We start from the raw sequence: 21,501 nt of genomic DNA, 5'->3' as shown, positions 1-21,501 counted from the left end.
TGAGCGTGCTCTACGCGGTGGAGCCCTCCATTGAAGCTTGAGAGCAGCCCCTTGCGACATATGTGGTAGCCTTGTGCTCCCATTGTCAAGAACAAGGGATCTCACAGTCATAGACACCTTCTGGTGAAGTTTCATCGCGAGAAGCTGTCGTAGACGCTCTCTTAGCAGAGTGCGGCTACTGTAATTCTCTGTTTTCAGCCCCTAATCACCTCGATTAGGGCTGTTTTCAGCAAATCAGCCATAGAAATTCTCTTCTCTTTGCTTATCCTAAGTCTACACCAAGTTTGGCGCGATTCCATCGCGAAGAAGACCTCTGTTTCGGCGTAGGGGTGTGCACAGGTAAAGAATTTCAGGTTATGTACAGAAAATTACAGCAAGCATGTGCGTGTGCATTTTGCTTGTTTTCTCTTTTGTGTTCTATGCATGAAGGAATGAGCATGAAGGCAACACATAACGGAAGATGGACTCTCCTCTGTGAGAGCTTCCGATGAGCTGTTTCGGAAGATAGACTCTCTTTTCGAGAGCTTCCAACCAGTCTCGCAGAAGAGGGGAAATCCCCTAAGCAGTAAGAAAGTGGAAACACTTTCTCAGTCAGTAGTCAGAACAGAACAGAAGAAAGAATAGAGGACGGGCGTATGTCCCGTTCCTGTGCTTGTAAAGATTCTCCCTTAGTAATAAAGATATTCTCTTTATGGGGGGGGACCAGCCCATCTTCTGGTCCCCAATGAAGTGTCAAGTTTTCTCGCTCCCTCTAATTCTCTTGAGTATTTGAAGTGCAATTAAACGTCAGTTTACGCTTCCGTATTTTTGTGACAGTCACCCATCTTGTGACTCATCAGGGACCACCATTACCTGGTCTTCTCCCACCGAACTAACAAGCCAACTCCTTCACGGTGCTTCTTGTCACCCATCATATGACACACCAGAGTTGTCTGTTTCCTGATGGATTTTCTTACAGATCTGTGATTCCTTAACTTATTAGTTAACTTGTGCACATTTCTTATTAAAGTCCTAATTCTAGAAAATAGAAATTAGAAACAAAATAGTCAAATTAGTTTCACTCTGCATCTACATCAGCATCACAATCTCCTTTCACAGAAGATTCTACAGTAGCTGCACTTGTAGTAGAACGTGTCTCTTTGTTCTTGGCCTCTTTTGCCTTCAATTTAGGACACTGCTTGATCAAGTGATCATTAGCCTTACAATAATGGCAACGCATCTTCTTTTTTTCCTTTTCACTAGAATTCCCAGATGAGGTGTTGCCAGCAGAAGCATTGGAAACAGGTGATTTTCCACTCGTAGTAGAACCATGGGAAGTGGCTACATTGCTGTTACCACTTTTTCTTTGAGCATCAATTGCACGCTATTTAGCCCCATTCTTTCTTGAAAGCGACTCTTGCAACAACAATGTGCATAATGCATCAAACTTGACAACATCAGGATTTCCTTGTGTTATAAGTCTCCAAGTACTAGCAAAAGTTTGGTAAGAATTTGGCAGAGCATCAAGAATATTCTGCATAAGGGAATTGTTACAAATGACTTCGCCTACAGAAATGAGTTGCTCAGTAACATCCTTGATACCAACAAGCAAAGTGTCTGTCATCTTTCTCATGCATGATCTTTGATTCCAGTTCTTTATGCAGCAATGCAATTTTAGCCTCATTGCGGCTTGCATAATAGTGCGCTTCACAGATAACGCAATCAATGCGTGAGCCTGCGCATCTCTAACATCCCAACGAGACTGCTCAGCCATAGGCAAAACAACTCTAGCAGCAACAATCTTGCCACCAAAACCTGCAACATCCTCAACATCGCATGTATCCACAGAACCAGGATGTACATCAATGTCCTGCACAACATTCCAAACGTCCTTTGACACAAGAACATGTTGCCTCATGTAAGCCCACATTGGGTAATTGTCCCCAATCAATTTATCCTAAGCAGCAAACATCTTGAACACATCTGTGTTGTTGTCAGCCATGGCGAGTGCCTGCACCCGATGTAAAAACTGCCCGAAAAGTGGAGAAACAAAGCGGGACTAACACGTGCTATGTAGCACAACCCGAAGAAGACTGTAAGGGGCCTGTTATGAAAAAATTGCACTAACATAAAATCTGCCAAAAAGGACGAAATTGCCTGCGCAGCACTGCCTGTAGTGGAAATGGAGGCCGCGATGAGTCCAAATCAAAATTTTGAGCACACCGAACTCTATGAGCATTTCCAAAGTATTTGTCGACCTGCTAACACTCACCAAAGCTCACCCAAAACGGAGAAAGTGAGCAGGCGTGTGCTTGCGATGCTTGCGATTATGCCCGAGAGGACGCAACCTGCTCTGATGCCAATTGTTGGAAATAGGGTTGTAGGGAAACACACACAGCTTGGAGAAGACGAAGAAGCTCAAGGCACACACAGAGAGTATGTATTGCTTGGTGCACAATGAAAGATAAGTTAGTGTCACGTGCACATCTAACCCTATGTGTACGTGGACAAGCTACAACATGACCAGGGTTCAGTTCAGTTCAGTAAGCCTAGATTAGGAAGTGATCTGGCACTTTTGTGAATCTGTTCGCAGACCGTGCATGTCCAGACACTTAGAGTAGATGCATATCCTCCGGTTGCACACAGCATGATCATTAGAATTCCATCAGGAGCATTTTTCAGTGCACAGAACCTATTTTCCCCATTTTTCACATTTTTCACTTATTATTTTTAAGTGACTTTTGTTGGGAACTGGGTAGGGCAATTTGACTAAGCAAGTACTTAAGAAACCTAGCGCTAGCACTTATGAGGAGAAGAGGCAGCAGGAACTTCAGTTCAACAGGCACCTTCTTAGCAGGACCCCAGCAGGCCTAGCTTTTTTGCAACACAGTAGCAAGGACCTAGCGTTTTGCAACCACAGATCAGCCTTGGCGTTTTTGCATGGCAGATCAGCCTAGGTGACCACAAGACACAATAGATCAGCCCCAGCGATAGCAGATTCCCCAGCGACAGCAGATCAGCCCTAGCGTTAGCAATTTCCTCAACAAAGACAGATTTCAACCCCTAGCGTTTTTGGTTTGCAAATCAACCTCAACATTTTTGCAGATCTTCGCGACAGAATAAGCTCTAGACTCGGCGTTTTCAGTTTTCAGCAGTCAGTTTCCGCAGTATAACCCCCAAACCTCCCAGATCTCACCTTCCCGCCGCAGATCCTCACCGCACGGTCAGATCCAGCAAAGTTTGCAGATTCAGCCCGGAAAATGCAGATTTCAGCATCTGCATTTTCAGCACGGCGTCGTCGTATCGTCGTCATTGACATCGTCACCCACATAGAGTCAGAATTCAGCAGATTTCAGATTTCAGCCCGTTTCGTCATCGTCCTCATCGTCGTCGACATCGTCGGCAAGTCCAAGCATTGTAGAGATTTGTACAATCATAAGTAGACCACTCTCGCCATAGAGAGTGGGGCCTTCGGAGGAGGGTTTGACAACATTTCTGGTGTCGTATTCTTCTCTCTCTATCTCTCAGTCTCAGCACCTTCATTCACAGTGTTCATCCACTTTGTTTGTGTCCATTGCACTCTCTCACTAAAGGAACGAAAGGCTCTCCCTTCCGTAAGTAAAAGGAAACTTGAGCACAGCTCGGAGCACTTATCTTGAGCAAAGTTCAACATTCACTTCCGCTGCACCTAACATTGGTATCAGAGCTTTGGCAGTGTTCTATATCACTCAAGGAAAGAACCACAAGAATTTTTTTTGCTTGTTGCGGTCGCACGTAACCCAAGTTCTCTTGGGCTTGTTGATTTTTAATCGTGTTTTTAAAGAGTGACAAGAATCCCAAGAAAGAAGGGCTTGTCCAGCCTCCCCTTGTGCCTCTTTTCACTCATTGAGAGCGGACCGTGCACTCAGCGGCCGGCCAATCGACGTGAGGTGGGAAAAAGCAACCTTGGTGTAAGCGCAAGGCCGCAAAGGGGTGCACCCGCAGAAAAGAGCAGAACTCGGGTGAAAAGAAGATCCTTCTCTAACACAGATTGCAAGCGAAAGAAGAACCGCAAGAACCTCAAGAACCGCAAGAAGTCAAGAACCTCAAGAACTCCAGAACCATAAGAACCCAAGACCCACAAGAACCCAAGTTTCTCGTGAACTTAAGAATACAAAACTTCAGTGGATGGTCATCACCCGAAGTGTAATGGATACTTTGCATGAAGGTGATGGGCATGAAGAAGGTGAAGAAGAATTTTCCGCACCAGGAGGTTTTTCTGACCCTCCCCCTTCCCCATCTACGCCAAGGATTGCACTAACTCCTATGGAGGCTTTCAACAAGAGGATGATGGACAGGAAGTTAGGAAGGGACGAAATAATGGTAGCCATAGAGCGTATATACGGAGACAGAATGGTAGCCATAGTGCGTGAGCGCGACGAAAGAGAAGCAAAATTTGATCGCGAGAACAAAGCAAGAATGCAAGAGATGTTGCGACTCTTTTCTCAAGTGCAGGCATAGACACAAGAGATTCGGGAAAAGGTGACTCTCTCAGTCTCTTCTTCTCCAAAGCATGACACACAGGATTTGCATGATGATAAGCACGAAGAATTGCATGACAATGACAAGCATGATGATTCGGATGACAATGACAAGCATGATGATTTGCATGATCAAGATGTGATTTCTCACGAGCATGATGATTTGTATGACCACGATGTGATTGTTCACAAGAATGATGGGTTAGTTGATACTGTTTCTATTGAAGCTAACCTCATTGCAGATTCGATCAATCACGAAGAACCGATCTTGGCTCTCGAGTCAAGGTCCAAAGAACCCCCTTAGGAAGACGATCTTGGCTCTCGAGCCTAGGTCCAAAGAACCCCCTCAAGAAGAACCGATCTTGGCTCTTGAGCCTAGGTCCAAAGAACCCTCACAGGAAGTATTATGTGTTCGAATGATTAGTCAACACGCATTGTTCGAGTGTTTCATTCGTGATGCTTTCCTGTATTTAATCACCATCCTTATGTGATCCCTTTTCACATGCATGCCATATTGCACGATGAGCACGATTCACTCATGAATCAGCACGGATGTTTGCGGATTATTCATGAAAAGATGAAATGTTTGCACCCAAGGAATTCACATTCCATGTCTCTTCCTTGGCATGACACAGTTTCTGAAGAGCACAAGAAGGATTGAGCATCAAGCATCAGCATTTCCATGGTGATTTGCCACAATTGATTGATTTAGATTAGAGAGACAAGATTCGATCCCATTGTTTGCGTGTGTTTGATGAACGGTTTGGCACTCCATCACTTTGTTCATCTGCATTGTATGCACAGTTTTTTCGAAAGACTAGAATTTTTCCAGTCACTTTACATGGAATGGGTATGTTCATGTTTTTGGGTCGGAAGTGGTTTCAGGAATTTTCAGCCTCGGAGATTCGTGAAGAAGGTAGACGCATGACTCTAGACGAAGTTGAAGCATTGAAGGAGCCATAGATGACTTTGTGTCGCTTTCGGCGCAGCCCAAAGAAGAAGGCACTGCAGACCTTTATGAAGTTCAAGTATTGCACGACCCACACATCAGAGTGGGCCGGCAAAGAGTGCTTTCGAGGATTCCGGATGTTGTTGGCGATCTCCCTTGACGCCATACAGTTCGGTATCAATACCTCACTTTGAAAAGGAGGGGATGTCACGTGCACATCTAACCCTATGTGTACGTGGACAAGCTACAACATGACCAGGGTTCAATTCAGTTCAGTCAGCCTAGATTAGGAAGTGATCTGGCACTTTTGTGAGTCTGTTCGCAGACCGTGCATGTCCAGATACTTAGAGTAGATGCATATCCTCTGGTTGCACACAGCATGATCATCAGATTTCCATAAGAACCCATCATGAGCATTTTCCAGTGCACAGAACCTATTTTCCCCATTTTGACATTTTTCATTTATTATTTTTAAGTGACTTTTGTTGGGAACTGGGTAGGGCAATTTGACTAAGCAAGTACTTAAGAAACCGAGGCACTTATGAGCAAAAGAGGCAGCAGGAACTTCGGTTCAATAGGCACCTTCTCAGCAGGACCCCAGCAAGCCTAGCGATTTTGCAACACAATAGCAAGGACCTAGTGTTTTGCAACCACAGATCAGCCTTGGCGTTTTTGCATGGCAAATCATCCTCGGCGACCACAAAACAAAGCAGATCAGCCCGACCAGGGTTCAATTCAGTTCAGTTCAGCCTAGATTAGGAAGCGATCTGGCACTTTTGTGAGTCTGTTCGCAGACCGTGCATGTCCAGACACTTAGAGTAGCTCTGGTTGCACACAGCATGATCATCAGATTTCCATCAGAACCCATCATGAGCATTTTCCAGTGCACAGAACCTATTTTCCCCATTTTTGACATTTTTCACTTATTATTTTTAAGTGACTTTTGTTGGGAACTGGGTAGGGCAATTTGACTAAGCAAGTACTTAAGAAACCTAGGCTAGCACCTATGAGCAGAAGAGGCAATAGGAACTTCGGTTCAACAGGCACCTTCTCAGCAGGACCCCAGCAAGCCTAGCGATTTTGCAACACAATAGCAAGGACCTAGCGTTTTGCAACCACAGATCAGCCTTGGCGTTTTTGCATGGCAAATCATCCTCAGTGACCACAAAACACAGCAGATCAGCCCTAGCGATAGCAGATTCCCCAGCGACAGCAGATCAGCCCTAGTGTTAGCAGTTTCCTCAGTAAAGACAGATTTCAGCCCCTAGCGTTTTGGTTTGCAGATCAACCTCAGTGTTTTTGCAGATCTTCGCGACGGAATCAACCCTAGACTCAGCGTTTTCAGTTTTCAACAGTCAGTTTCCGCAGTAGAACCCCTAAACCTCCCAGATCTCACCTTCCTGCCGCAGATCCTCGCTTGGTCAGATCCAACGAAGTTTGCAGATTCAGCCCGGAAAACGCAGATTTCAGCATCTGCGCTTTCAGCGCATTGTTGTCGCATCGTCGCCATCGACATAGAGTCAGAATTCAGCAGATAAAAATTTGCAGATTTCAGCCCTTAGCATTTTCAGATTTCAGCCCGTTTCGTCATCGTCCTCATCGTCGTCGACATCGTCGGCAAGTCCAAGCATTGTAGAGATTTGTGCAATCATAAGTAGACCGCTCTTGCCATAGAGAGTGGGGCCTTCGGAGGAGGGTTTGACAACATTTCTGGTGTCGTATTCTTCTCTATCTATCTCTCGGTCTCAACACCTTCATTCACAGTGTTCATTTCCACTTTGTTTGTGTCCATTACACTCTCTTACTAAAGGAACGGAAGGCTCTCCCTTCCGTAAGTAAAAGGAAAATTGAGCACAGTTCGGAGCACTCATCTTGAGCAAAGTTCAACATTCACTTCCGCTGCACCTAACAGTTAGCCCTAGAATGATGGGCGTATATACAATGCACGGGAAAAAACCCTGCTAGTGCAATCTAAAGCAAATACCTCTCTAGCAATAGAGAGGGGGCCCCTTGGAGGGACCCCATCTGGTGTCGTCTCTTTTCTCTCTTCCTAGTACTCTCATTCACAGTTTGCATTCTACTCTTGTGTTTTGGTCATTGCACACTCTCTTGAGCACCCACTGATCACTCATCCTGAGCCATACACCATTCACATCCGCTGCACATTACATAGGTATTAGAGCTCTTTGGTAGTGCTCGATATCATTACTCAAGGAAAGAATCACAAAGAACCACAAGAATTTGTTTTTGCTTGTTGTGGTCGCACGTAACCTGAGACCACTTGGGCGTGTCGATCCCTAATCTATGTGTTTGAAGAGTGGTAGGTAACCCAAGAAAGAAGGTCTTGTACAACCTCCCCTTGTTCCTTTTTTCCACTCATTGAGAGCAGACCTTGCTCTTAGCGGTAGGCTAATGGACGTGAGGTGGGAATAAGCAACCTTGGTGTGAGCGCAAGGCCGTCAAGGGGTGCACATGGAGGAAGGAGTTGAGCTTGGGTAAGAGAAAAGCCTTCTTACGCACAGATTACAAGCCAAGAACTCAAGAACCCAAGAATCCAAAGTACCCAAGAACTCAATGCATGGTCAACACCCAAAGCGGAATGGATACTTTGTGTGAATGATGAGAGTGCTCAGTGGAGTCGGAGAAGAAGAAGTTTCTACACCAGGAGGATCGTTCCCCGATCCTCCCCCATCCCCTTCTACGCCACGGATTGAACCAAATCCTATGGAGGCTTTGGTCAAGTCGATGATGGAGATGATGCTACAACAAGAGGTGCAAGGCGCTGTCATGGAAGAAAGAAGGGTAGCCATGGAGCGTGATGTGAGCAAGCGCACTTGATGGCCGAAGAACGAAGGGCAACTATGGAGCTCAAGCGTGCTTGCGCGAGGCTCAATGCATAGTGGTTGAAGAGAAGCGAGTGGCTAGTTGGTCCTACATGTACTCTCCTCGAAGCCCGAGCCACTCAAGGAGGTTGGCGATTCATCGGGTAGCATAGGTAGAGGCGAAGACTCCAACAATCTAGTCATTGAGAAGTTGACATTTAGTGATACCATTAATTGGTATCAAGTTTGGCAAGAGTTACAGAGCATCTTGAGTATGCCGAGGAAGGCGTACCCCTCTCTTGTAGTTGGGTCGACTTCCAAGACAAGCTCAAGGCTCGTTTCATGCCACCACAATACCTTGATCATTTCAAAAAAGATTGGCGTAGTCTTAAGCAAAATGGATCCCATGTTATGTCTTTTTCTAACCTATTTTGCAGATTGGCGTTCAATTGCGTAAGTCGGATGAGGATCACAAGGAGGCTTTCCTCTTTGGGTTAGATAAGTACATCAAGTTCGATGTGCAAGTTTTCAGTCCTAAGGACTGGACTGACGCTATCATAATCTCCTTAGCTCAAGAAATGAAGCACAACAAAGGCAAGCCGAAGGAGAACAAGTCGAGTACTTCGCGAGACCAACCGAATGGTAAGCATAATAAGACTATTGGTAAGAATGACTATAATTCTTCTTCTCAAGTTTCTTCTTCACCTAGAGCACAGAAGTGAAGGCTTAAACTCAAGACACCCCTAAGTTGACGCCTTATGAAAAATTTGCTCAAGGAATTTTAGGAGGTTGGTTAACTCTTGAAGAACGAGCCTAATATGCATGAGACAAAAGATGTTTTGAGTGTCGTCACACTAAAGGTCACATAAAACGAGATTGTCCTAAGAAAAAAGACCCTAAGGAACCCACAGAATCCACATTATCTGTGAATGCACTCAGTGCGCACACTAATGTGTGAAATTTCTCATGATCATGTAGATGAGTCTCTCATGTTGGGTTATGGTCATGTAAATAGTACACGCATTGTGATCTTGTTGATTCGGGTAGTATGCATGATGTGATTAGTGACTCTCTCATGAAGAGCGCACGTTTAGAAGCTCTCCCCATAGATCCCATTGTGATCTCTGGATTTGCTCCTAACATGCACTTTTCGTTCACGCATGAATGTCCTGATGTGACAGTGTTAGTTCAAAATGTCGGTTTTCGTCGTCGTTTTGTGGTTTCTTCTCTCAAAGGATGTGATTTGATTTTTGGCATCAAGTGGTTTAAAGGTTATAATCCATGCATTGATTGAAAAGAAAACACTCTCTCTCTCTCTCTCTCTTAGTTGAAGGAGCACCTCCTGTGGTCTTTTGCTGTGACAAGAACATTCCTTCTTTGCCATTAGTCTCTCACTCTCATGGTTTGAAAGAGGTTAAGACACGTAGTATGATTGTTTCTCTCAGTACACAGTCCCAGCATGAGTCATTGCATGAACAAACTCTCTTGTTGTCATGTCTTCTTCGAAGCACGACACACATTTTTTGCATTATAGGGATGTGATTGTTCGTAAGGAGCAATTTGGTGGTTTGGATGAAGATGTTTCTAGCAAAGCTAACCTCATTGCAGATATGATTCGTTCCATAGGACCAATCTGGCTCTCGAGTCGAGGTTCAAAGAACCCATTCAGGAAGTATTTTGCATTTACATGATTAGTCAGTACGCATTGTTTGAGTGTCTCATTCGTGACGGTTTCTTGTATTTTTGTCATCATCTTTATCTTTTCACAGGCATGCCGTATTGCACCATGCACATGATTCACTCATGGTTATCACTCTCCAAATGAACGAAATTTTACTCTCAAGGGATTCACAATGTCTCACGAATTGTCCGTTTGGTCAGTCTCTTTTGCATGTTCATTCCTTGGCATGACACAGTCACAGAACGAGCACGATTGTTTATCAAGCATTAGCAATTCCGTTGCGATTTGCCACGGTTCATAGATTTAGGTGGGAAAGTCAAGTTTCTATCTCACTTTTTGCTTGTGTTTGGTGAACAGTTTGACACTCTGTCACTTTGTTCATCTGCATTGCATGCACAGTCATTTAAAAAAGAATATTAATTTTTTAGTCACTCTACATGGAATGTATATGTTTATGGTTTTGTGTTGGAAGTGGTTTCATGAATTTTCCTCATCGGAGATTCTTGAAGAAGGTGGGCCCACGACCATAGACGAAGTTGGAGCATTGGAGCCGCAAAAGTTCATTCTGTCTCGCTTTCGGCTTGGCCCAAAGAAGCAAGCATTGTAGACTTTCATAAAGTTCAAGTATAGCGCGCCCACGCAGCAGAGTGGGCCGGCGAAGAGTTCTTCGCAGTATTCCAAGAATTGTTGGCGGACTTTACGAACGCCATACAGCTCGATACCAGTATCTCACCTTGAAAAGGGGGGGATGTCATGTACACATCTAACCCTATATGCATGTGGACAAGCTGCTGTTCCTACTTCTAGGGTTTAAGTAGCCTAGGAAGTGTTATGGCACCCTTGTGAGCCTGTACGCGGGCCGTGCATGTTCAGACACTTAAGAGTAGCTGCATACCCTCTGATTGCACAACCCAGGATCATTAGCATCATGACTCAGTACCTAGCATGAGCATTTTCCACCATAAGAACCCAGCTTTATGACAGCATGTGGACCACCTCTTATAGGTCACTTAATTTATTATGTGACTTAAATGATTTTCCAAATCGTGGAAGGCTGAAGGGAGACTGCTCGACCCAGAGTTAAGTCACCTATATAAGGAGGGCATTGGTGCCATGATGAGGATGAAAGCCCAAGTGCAGAAGACCTAGGAGCCCAATTCAGTAGCGCTCCTCAAGACCCAGCCTTGGCGTTTTCTCAAAGCAATTCAGCATCAGCTGCGTTTTCAGAATTCAGCATCAATAGCATTTTCAGTTTCAGCCATAGTCATTTCAGCGGTTTCAGTTTTCAGCCCATCGCCATCCTCGGAGATAGCAGATTAGCCTTCAGCTTCGTCGTCGTTGTCGACATCGTCGTCGTCAAGTACCACAACATCTAGAAGCATTGTACCGGACCTTGTGCAATCTAAGGCAAATACCTTTCTAGCAATAGAGAGGGGGGCCCTTGGAGGGGGGTTTGGGACCCCATTTGGTGTCGTCTCTTTTCTCTCTCTCTAGCACTCTCTTGCACTCTCATTCACAGTTTGCATTCCACTCTTGTGTTTGGATCATTGCACATTCTCTCATTAAGTCAAAGAAGGTTCTCCCTTCCCGTTAGTAAAGGAACCTTGAGCACCCAGTGATCACTCATCCTGAGCCATACACCATCACTTCCGCTGCACATTACATGTTGAATGGGATGTAAGAGACTTGGGCACACCAAGTCGGGAATCTAGCACGACACAATGAAGCATTAGACTTGACCTCCTCTAACTTGGAATAGTCTTTTATCCATCTGTTCATGCCATGTCATCATTTTGTGACCGTGGATCTGCAAGGGCGACGAGGCTAGGGGCTGATTTGTTGTCACCGATGTTGCCGATGGGCTTCAAACTGAAAAACATTGGTTGGCGACGAGGCTAGGGGCTGATTTGTTGTCACCGATGTTGCCGATGGGCTTAAAACTGAAAAACATTGGTTGATCTGAGGGCTGAATCCGAAAGTGCTGGGACTATGGCTGAAATCTGCAACCTCTGAAAATGCTAGCGCTGAAAACTGACGGCAATGCAAATCTGCTACTATAGTCTAAAAATGCTGGTGGGATGAGTATACTAATGGTAAAACGCCATGGATGTTGATGGTGGTACTACGGGTACTTGGTGGTGGTATTGACTTATGCTTTTGAGAATTGACCCCTAGGGTCACTTATGTATGGGATTAAAGCTGGGTCGGGCAATGCCAATAAAAATCCCACAATTTCTTAAATGTCACTTATTAATGAGTTAATAAAGTCACTTGTAAGAGGTGCTTCACATGTAGATAAATACCTAGGTTGGGTACTAATGCAACTATATGGGAACACTCCCCAGTGCCTACACGTAGCAGACACTGGCTATGCTCATGTGCAATCAGACAATATGCAACTAAATTAAAGTGTTTGGACATGCAGGTCTTGCGTACATGCTCACAAGGGTGCCAAAACACTTCCTAGTCTTTCCTAAACCCTAGAAATAGGAGTTGCTTGTCCACATGTATATAGGGTTCATGTCATCATGCTTGTCATTGGCATCCAAATCATCATGCTCATCATTATCATTCAAATCATCATGCTTATCATCATGCAAATCATTATCATTCAAATCATGTGTGTCATGCTTTGGAGAAGAAGGGAGTGAGAGAGGCTCCTTTTCCTGATTCTGTGCAAAGTACGCCTGCACTTGAGAAAAACGTCGCCACAACTCTTTCATGTGTTGGTCGCCCTTCTCTTGTCTTGCTTCTCTTTCTGCTTTTCTTACTTTGGCTTCCAAGCGTGCTTGCTCGCTCTCACGCGCTATGGCTGCCATTCTTTCTTGGTACTTACGCTCTATGGTTGCGATTCTTTCTTCACTTTCTAACTTCATGTCAATCATCCTCTTGTCGAAAGCCTCCATAGGAGATAGTGCAATCCTTGGCGTAGATGGGGAAGGGGGAGGGTCAGAAAAACCTCATGGTGGGGAAAATTCTTCTTCGCCTCTCTCATGATCATCGCCTCCAAGCGAAGTATCCATTCCGCTTTGAGTGATGACCATTCTGAAGTCGTCGGTTCTTGTGGGTCTCTGTTCTTAAGTTCACGAGGAACTTGGGTTCTTGGGGTTCTTGAGTTCTTGAGTTCTTGAGGGTCTTGAGGTTCTTCTTTTGCTTGCAATCTGTGTTAGAGAAGGATCTTCTCTTCACCCGAGTTCTGCTCTTTTCCGCGGGCGCACCCCTTGGCGGCTTTGCGCTCACACCAAGGTTGCTTTTTCCCACCTCACGTCGATGGCCGGCCGCTAAGTGCACGGTCCGCTCTCAATGAGTGAAAAGAGGCACAAGGGGAGGCTGGACAAGCCCTTCTTTCCTGGGGTTCCTGTCACTCTTCAAAAACACGATTAGGAATCGACGCGCCCAAGCGAACTTGGGTTCGTGCGACCGCAACAAGCAAAAAAATTATTGTGATTCTTGTGGTTCTTTCCTTGAGTGATACAGAACACTGCCAAAGCTCTGATACCAATGTAAGGTGCAACAGAATGAATGTTTGAACTTTGCTCAAGATGAGTACTCCAAACTGTGCTCAAGATTCCTTTTTATTCTTATGGAAGGGAGAGCCTTCCGTTCTTAATGAGAGAGTGCAATGATCACAAACAAAGTGAATGGACATTGTGCGTGCAAGTGTATGAGACTGAGAGATAGAGATAGAAGAGAATACGACACCAGAGACGTTGTAAAACCCTTGTTAGGTGCAGTGGAATGAATGTTTGAACTTTGCTCAAGATGAGTGCTTTGAACTGTGCTCAAGGTTCCTTTTGTTCTTATGGAAGGGAGAGCCTTCCGTTCTTAATGAGAGAGTGCTATGATCACAACAAAGTGAATGGACGTTGTGCGTACAAGTGTATGAGATTGAGAGATAGAGAGATAGAGAGAGAAGAGAAATACGACACCGGAGACGTTGTAAAACCCTCCTCCAAAGGCCCCACTCTCGTCGGCGAGAGTGGTCTACTATTGATTGCACAAATTGGTACAATGGGAATGCATGTGACTGATGCAAGTCTAGGCTATGTCGGTGTTGACGACGGGGATGGTGAGACCGACGCTATGGCTGAAATCTGTTGTCCTTCTAGTGCTGTCCCAAAACGCTAATGGCTGATTTCTGCTGCGGCTGAAAACGCTATGAAAAACGCTGCCCTTGCTGGTCTTTATGGCTGAAAACTTGCGGGTACTTGGGCTGAAATCTGATGGTTATTTGTTCCACATGGGACCATTCTTTGGATGCAAACTTGGTGGCCTTTTATCTTTTACACCAAGCTTAGGGGTCTGAGGAATGCTTGGGATCTGATCCTTGGGGCCTAAACATTACTCTCGGCAGTTTGAGTTAGCAGTGGGCGTGTGGTTTTTCTACAATCACAAAGTGGTATGGAGGTCTGTGGGGTTTTACCGATGGTGGAGTCTTACAAACTTTGCTTTGCTGCATCACTTGAGGCGTCAAAAGCTTCAGACAGATTTATGCAGCAACGTCAAAATCAGCCTTCTCGCTTTTCATCAAGCAGCATGTTCCATGCTGCTATCCCGTCTTTTGTATACTCTACCTTGAGGTTCATCCCCTTGTAGCTGTTGTTGCTAGCGGTGCATACGCCCTTTCAACTTCCTTTTATGTTGCATTGATATTTCTATCTAGGCTTTTTTCCAATGCTAGTACTCATTGTGGCCGAGTCTGCGCTTGGTCTCCGGGAGCGCTTGGTCTCTGGAGTCATGACAGAAACTCAGTACGATGAAGTTTGTGTTGATGTATGCTCGTGTGCATGCGTGTGGTGAGTGTGGTGTTGGGAGCATATGTTAGGGCCTAGTTCTACACCCCCTATTGGGCGGTGGGGATTTAGTATTTAGTCAATACTATGCATGATGAAGTTGGTGGTTATATTGTCTTATGGGTGACTACCATGAGTCTGTAGCTGCACTTTCCTTCATTGTTGAATTTGGGCTCTTCCTGAATTCATCTAGGGATATAGTTGTATCAAAATGGATAGCCTGGTTTGAGAGAGAGAGAGAGAGAGAGAGAGAGATAGAATTGTTTCCTTGCAGGTTGGGCTTATCTTGCGGTCAATGGGCTTCGACAATACAACTCGCATATATATAGCTGCAGGCGACATCTTTGGAGGAGAGCGCTTTATGCAGCCATTGCGTGCGTTGTTCCCACGTCTTGAGAACCGCACATCGATTGCGACAGCAGAAGAATTGGCATCTGTGAAGGCAGAGGGAAAGGGTTTGTTGGGGCCAGCTGTGGATTATATGGTGTGCCTCTTGGCTGATATTTTTATGCCCACTTATGATGGCCCTAGCAATTTTGCCAACAATCTCATGGGCCATCGGCTTTACTATGGATTTAGAACCACCATTCAGCCAGACCGCAAAGCTCTTGCTCCTGTGTTCAAGGACCGTGAGCGAGGTAATACTCGCAACTTTGAGGGCAGAGTAAGGCTGGTGATGTCCACCACACCATTTGGTGGGCCCCACCCTCGAATATCTCCCGAGTCTTTTTACACCAACCCTTGGCCAGAGTGCTTTTGTAAGAGCTCCTCTGAGTTTGTGAAGGAAAGATGTCCTTCTGACTCAGGGGCCTGGGGCAGTAGCTCAACAAATTCAACAAGTTTTTCCTACTAGAGATTGCGCCTGTGTGTGTGTGTGTGTGTGTGTGTGTGTGTGTGTGTGAGAGAGAGAGAGAGAGAGAGAGAGAGAGAGAGGAGTCAAGGATTAGAGTAGGTGGCTTGTACATTTCAATATTTTTCTCCTATTATGTGATCACTGATGCCATTCTCAATTTTATTAAGGGTAGTCAAAAAGAGCCTGCTGTGTCAATATTTTTCTCCTATTATGTGATCACTGATGCCATTCTCAAATTTTGTTAAGGGTAGTCCAAAAGAGCCTGCTGTGTCCAGGAGGTAATGTGATTTAGACCGAAGATTGACTTTTCCTAACCCAAGATTGTGTAAAGTATGGATCATTAAGACATCATTTCAAGGACTTCTTGTCCAAAGTAAGTTACATCACCAAGTTCCTTGGAAGTTGGAACATCTTGCCTTTGTGAGGCTTAGCTTTACAGTCTCTAGATAGGGACTATGGTGTAGAAAACAATCCGTCTCTTGTCCAAAAATCCAGGTGATTGCATGGTGATCGGAGCATGGACTCTTGGGAAATGGTCAGCAACGTACAATTTCGGCCGATTGTGGCATCTAGGGTCCACAACAGATTCCAGCTGCTGCGGTGGCAAGATAAGGGATTGTGCACTCAACCTGCAACCTCTCCTCGCCCAGTCCACATGAAGATTACACAGACAGCGAGAAACTCATTAAAAAAAAGGGAGTTTCACTATTTGCAAACTGAAAAGTGCACATCCTGCCAATAAAGCAGCAAACATGGCCATCCATAGAACAAGAGTAAAATTTTAAAAATCACAGAAGAGCACATTAAAATTTTCTGGGTCAGCTCCACAAGTGGTTCACAAAAAGTTGCAACTCCATTCTAGAAAACTCCTCATTGAAACCAAAAGGATTCGCCATGGGTTGCCAACCAGTGACAAACCCAAGGCACATGTGAACTAGCTCATAGTGATGCGTGCACAGTCATGTTGGTACTGAGCACGAAGAGATTATATGTGCTGAGGTGGCAGCAGTTCCAGCTACTGACGGAGTTGATAAACTTTCATTGGAGGAGCTTCATTTTTTATTGTGGCTGCTGATGTGTCCGACTACCATCGACTACAGTAGATTTTGCAGTTTTTTAGTGGACAGTAGATGGGAGGTTCAGATTGACTACTGAATTAGGCAAGGCTTTCGTACATAAAAGATAAAAGAGGCAGTTAAGTCTGCTGGACGGATGTTTAGCTTTCATACATTCAATGTTCCACGTTTTGGACTACCCAAAAAGTTTTTTACAAAGCAATGAGCATCTATATTTTCTTGCATGAAAACAAACCTTCAATCTTTGAAAAGCATACACATGTAAATGCACAGTTTTCATTCCTCACACTCAAAAGTCGTACCTCCCTCTAGACACTCGAACAGACTGCCAGAAATACTTTAAAAAAACATATCCAGATCGATTTATTTTGTTAGTTTGCAGCCATTTAACAGGAGGAAAATTATAAAAATCATCAAAGAGCACGTTAAAAACAGCACATTAGAAACAAAGCGATGGCCAAGAAGACAATTTGCATGCTAAAAGATATATCACCCAAGGTGTTAACCAAGGGTCACTGAATGATCTCATGAATGTACAATAGAAGTCAGACAGGCAATTTCGGTGCACAAGTGAAATCTCCCTAAAACAAGTGAATCCCCCATGTCAATGAAGGAGCTACGGCTGTCAAAAGGAGAAATGCATGTCTAAACCCCGTCACTCGCTAGAAGCAGAAATTTAGCAACATTCCATGGGATAGGACAAGAGAGCTTGGCAGATGCTGTAGTCAAGACAATCCCCCATACACATCACAGACCTGGACGGATTGACTTATGCAAAGATCTATTATCATTACATTTAAGCTTTTCACTTTGAATGTGGCCCTTTAACAAAGACCTCCTATTCACTAAATAAAGAAAGGCATTGAAAAAGAAAACGGCATCCAGTCCTTATCTTTTGTTTGGGGGACATAATAACTGCAAATACAGAAACCCAATTCATAATAACTGCAAATACAGAAACCCAATTCCAACCTTACGTAGTCCATGAAATACGTCTAACCACAGGAAAAATAAACAGAATATTCATCATGCCACCACAATAGTATCTCTGGAAGGTAATACGACCAATACAGCCCACGTACAAATTCCCATACATGTGATGATTCATTTGTGCCTCAAAAAAAGCTTCGCCAACATCATGTAGCGCCCCTGACTTGCTCCCACCCCAATCACACAATGAGAGAATGAACAAAGGCACAAAACAATTCATCAACAACAAACCATGCTAGTCTACTAGCTGCTAGCTAGAGCAATAGTCAATTAAACATGCAATTTCTGCATGAGAAAAGACACGAACACTGATATCCAAAAAGCAGCTGTACACAGGCACCAAAGTTCCACTGATGAAAGCGTGTGTGCCCGGAAGAAAAGGACCTTATGCAAGTATTAGAGCTTTGGCCTTTGCTTCACTCTTCAATTCATGGCATATTTCTGAGTCCATGCTCTTGCTGTCTCCTCATACCTTGGCCTCTGATTTTTGTAGATGTGCGCAATCTCTGGCACAAGAGGATCGTCGGGGTTTGGGTCGGTCAGAAGTGAGCAAATTGACAAGAGGACCTTTGAGATTGTCAGCGCTGGGCTCCACTGTTCCTTCAATATATCCAAGCATATGCTGCCATTTGAGTTGATGTTGGGGTGGTATACCTATATGCAAAACAGCTTAATTAGTAAAAACACAGCACCTTAATGACAATTTTTTTGCTTTCAAGCACCACCACCTGGACAAGTAACCATTTTCTTAGCCTTGTGCATTTTAAAGTCAAACCAATGAGAGTACCCCTTGAGAAATTATGGTTTAATGAAATTACAACCGGGATTTTTCATTTTCAGCAGGAAAAATTACACTACACACCGGAATATGTGAGCACTACTCTAAAGACCACAAACATGTAGCAATCCACGCAAGAAATTTGTTGAAGATACAAGTACACAACCATAAAGATCCCCGACATATAGTACTTGGCAACTATTGTCATCAACAACCTGTGAACTCTTCAGCTTCCAAGACTATTTCGTCCAAAAGGCCTGCACATCACTTCAAATGTGTTCACATAGCTGTAGCCTAAAAATCTGGCACTACTGCCACCTACCATCGATTGTATACATATACGCATATTCAGCTGTGACCTAAATATATGATAGCATTGGCAATAGCAGTACTGTCGATTGTCCGAATAGCCTTGGCATCACATTGACTGCATACAATACAGATGAGCTATTACAAACACCTGAGACATAAAATAACTTGATTTGCAGTCCTTAAATTCCAGCTTTCAATTCATTGCTTTCACAACACCAGATTCCTCTCAGTGTGGAAGCTAAATAACAACAATTCTGAAACATCTATCAAACAAATCATCGCCTTTGTGTGCACGAGGTTGCACCGAATCTCAGTATATTACAGACGAAATTTCCCACTTAACAAACTAAGTTCACAAAAGACCATTGACAAAGCAGCATACACAGAAAACCTTCAATACAAATCATCAACCCAGGAAATTGTGCGTTCGGATCAGCAACTCGGTATGGTTTTACTCAGAAAAGCAACGCAGGGACACACAAAATAGAAAAAACGCCCGCGCGCGCACACACGCACTACGAAAGGAGCTCACCTTGGTCGAGAAATTCACTTTGGGGGGCTTGAATGGGTAGTCAGGGGGGAAGTGAATAGTGACGAAGAAGACCCCACCCGAGTAGGGGCTATCGCTCGGCCCCATAATAGTAGCTTGCCAGTGGAAGAGATCATCGCCCACAGGGCCGGCGCTGCACGACGTGGGCGGATCCTTCTGTAGATCTTGTAGCTCCTTCTGGATCCTCTTGGACGCCATGGGCACTCTGCACAGAAGAGGAGAAGATGAAGAAAAGTAAGAGGAAGGAGAGAGAGAGAGAGGGAGAGAGGGAGAGGGGATACACGCGAAGATGGAGATGCACAGAACAACTGATGTGGTGGTCTTCGAGGTCAAGAAGTGTAGTGGGCTTTCACATTGTCCACGTTGGCGTTGATCTTTGTAGATCTCTTCCTTGCTGCCCGACTTCAACCAGTCGTGTATTGTCCTGTCCGGCCATGGGACTCTTGATGATGTGGTATTTTAGGCCCCTGTCACACATGACCGGCGGTCATGTGTGAGGTGGCACACACTGTCCACAACGCCCAAGTGGGTTGCACTGTGAGAGTCCGCAGCTTCTGTCACACGAGTCGGCACAAAAGAATCCCTCCGCAGGGAGCTGCGCCAATCAGCTTACAAAGAACATCAGTTGGGCGGGACGGGGCGAGGGTGACCCCTCGGACGCAAGAGGAGAGGCGTCGGCCATGACTTGGGCATACACGTCTGCTCATCATCAACGTGACCACCACGCTATGTGATAGTGTCGAAACAAGGCAATCAACGTGATTGGGCCAGCTCAGCCTGCATCGCGTCCGTCCGGTCTAGTCTGACAGGGGCCTTAGGCAAAGAAAACTCTTTGTCACATGTATAGGAAAGGCTTCTCATCTCACATCTATCTATATCTATACTATTATAACAGGGGGAGAGATCCCCCTCCTCCCCCCCCACACACAGGTCGCGAGCTCCTTGATCCCACTAGTTCTGGCAGTGTCGCCTTGCAGCAGCTGAGTGCGTTGTGTGTGTGTGTGTGTGTGTGTGAGAGAGAGAGAGAGAGAGAGAGAGAAGGGGGGGAGGGGGGCACCGGCCGTACTAGTGTATAGGAAAGGCAAAGCGAAGAAGACAAGGTAGAATTTAGAAACAAGAGTGTCTGGCTCTCTTTTGCACATGTGGGGAATTGCACATGTGGGGAAAGTTCCGTGGATCTTTACTATTCATGGGGAAAAAAACAATTGTTATGTTCAACTATGTACCATGCCCTACTTCCAAGCTTTTGGTGTAGCGTAATTCTTCACTCCATTATTCTTCAATATTGAAATATAACCACATTTTAAACCACAATTTCTCAGGATGTACAATTTCAAACATCAATTAAAACCACTTGTTACACAACAAAGAAGAATTTAATGATGTCTCTAGAATTTTGCATCCAATGTGACCTCTAAACATGTAATCCCAAAACAAAAAAGTACTTGGTCTCTTTCTTGGTTGATCCCGCATTGTACAACTTTTCTTTTTCCAACATTAGCTAATGATAAAACTCTTTCAATGAAATTTGGGCATTGACACTGTGGGATCACCCCTCACATGCACCTCGTATATTCCTCTATGGTTGTCTTCTCCCTGTATCTCAACCTTGAATTTTTCATGCTTCCATTCTACCTCCTCCACCACTTGGCCACACAAACTTTAAGCAACATTGTTTTTTTTGGATGCCTCCTCTGAGATAGTTGTTATGTACTTTATTTGTACTTCACCTTGTACCAGGGATTTGGGAACCTCCCATGTTGATGCAATTTGTCACCTAATGTTGCTTGTGTTGGGAGTACCCCCTTGTTGTTGCAACTACGTTTACCTACTCTATTTCAATTGGGTAGCCTCCTTCTAGCAACATGTCCACTTCTGCATCAGTGAGGTTGGTGCCCACCATGAACAAGCATGCAGACTGTCAAAGGAGGCATGAATTGGGCCATTGTTGTCATCCACCACAAAGCAATTGATCATATGGTATGCACAAAATTAAAACCATTGCTTAACCAACCCACTTGGGTGTTTCTGACATTTTTCAAACAATGGTGTAGGAACATATTTGCTCAACTCAATAACGAATTGTTGGAATCTCATTTGGTATCCACTTCATGTGACCTTGCTATCCCACATTGTGCATGGAAATTGTGGGTGTTTGTGTTTTATTAATCTGATGCGTGGAGTTTTCCTCCACATCA

General features: G+C 44.6%; 2 protein-coding genes across 3 annotated transcripts in view; one reads left to right on the top strand and one right to left on the bottom strand.

The window, feature by feature from the left end:
- Window positions 1-15,598, top strand: part of LOC147437310 (O-fucosyltransferase family protein) — a 65,655-nt gene extending 50,057 nt beyond the window's left edge. Inside the window, exon 9 of the mRNA XM_086486865.1 lies at window positions 15,019-15,598. Within this exon, the coding sequence (XP_086342991.1) occupies window positions 15,019-15,597 (579 nt within the window). The 3' untranslated portion in view covers window position 15,598. The remainder of the gene's footprint in view (window positions 1-15,018) is intronic.
- A 2,301-nt stretch (window positions 15,599-17,899) lies between these two features.
- On the bottom strand, window positions 17,900-19,738 carry LOC147437309 (ubiquitin-conjugating enzyme E2 28-like). Of its 2 annotated transcripts, XM_086486867.1 has the most exons (3): window positions 19,585-19,738; window positions 19,286-19,508; window positions 17,900-18,317 (listed from the first exon to the last, which is right to left on the bottom strand). In XM_086486867.1, exons 2-3 carry the CDS (start codon window positions 19,499-19,501, stop codon window positions 18,087-18,089), a joined length of 447 nt encoding a protein of 148 aa, XP_086342993.1. In that variant the 5' UTR covers window positions 19,502-19,508; window positions 19,585-19,738; the 3' UTR covers window positions 17,900-18,086. The 2 variants fall into 2 exon arrangements, with proteins under 2 accessions (XP_086342993.1, XP_086342992.1); XM_086486866.1 differs by having other exon boundaries at window positions 19,286-19,656.
- Between the last annotated feature and the right edge of the window lie 1,763 nt (window positions 19,739-21,501).

Source organism: Adiantum capillus-veneris, chromosome 17 (genome assembly GCF_014529385.1).
Source record: "Adiantum capillus-veneris isolate H3 chromosome 17, ASM1452938v2, whole genome shotgun sequence".
In the NCBI taxonomy this organism is placed as follows: Eukaryota; Viridiplantae; Streptophyta; class Polypodiopsida; order Polypodiales; family Pteridaceae; genus Adiantum; species Adiantum capillus-veneris.
The sequence above is the reverse complement of the archived record's forward strand: the minus strand, read 5'-3'. Positions and strand labels throughout refer to the sequence as shown.

Coding starts and splice junctions, on each gene's coding strand:
- LOC147437309 (XM_086486867.1), bottom strand. CDS start 19,501: ATGGCGTCCAAGAGGATCCAGAAGGAGCTACAAGATCTACAGAAGGAT. Junction 18,318..19,285: donor AAGTGAATTTCTCGACCAAG/GTGAGCTCCTTT, acceptor TTTTGCATATAG/GTATACCACCCCAACATCAA.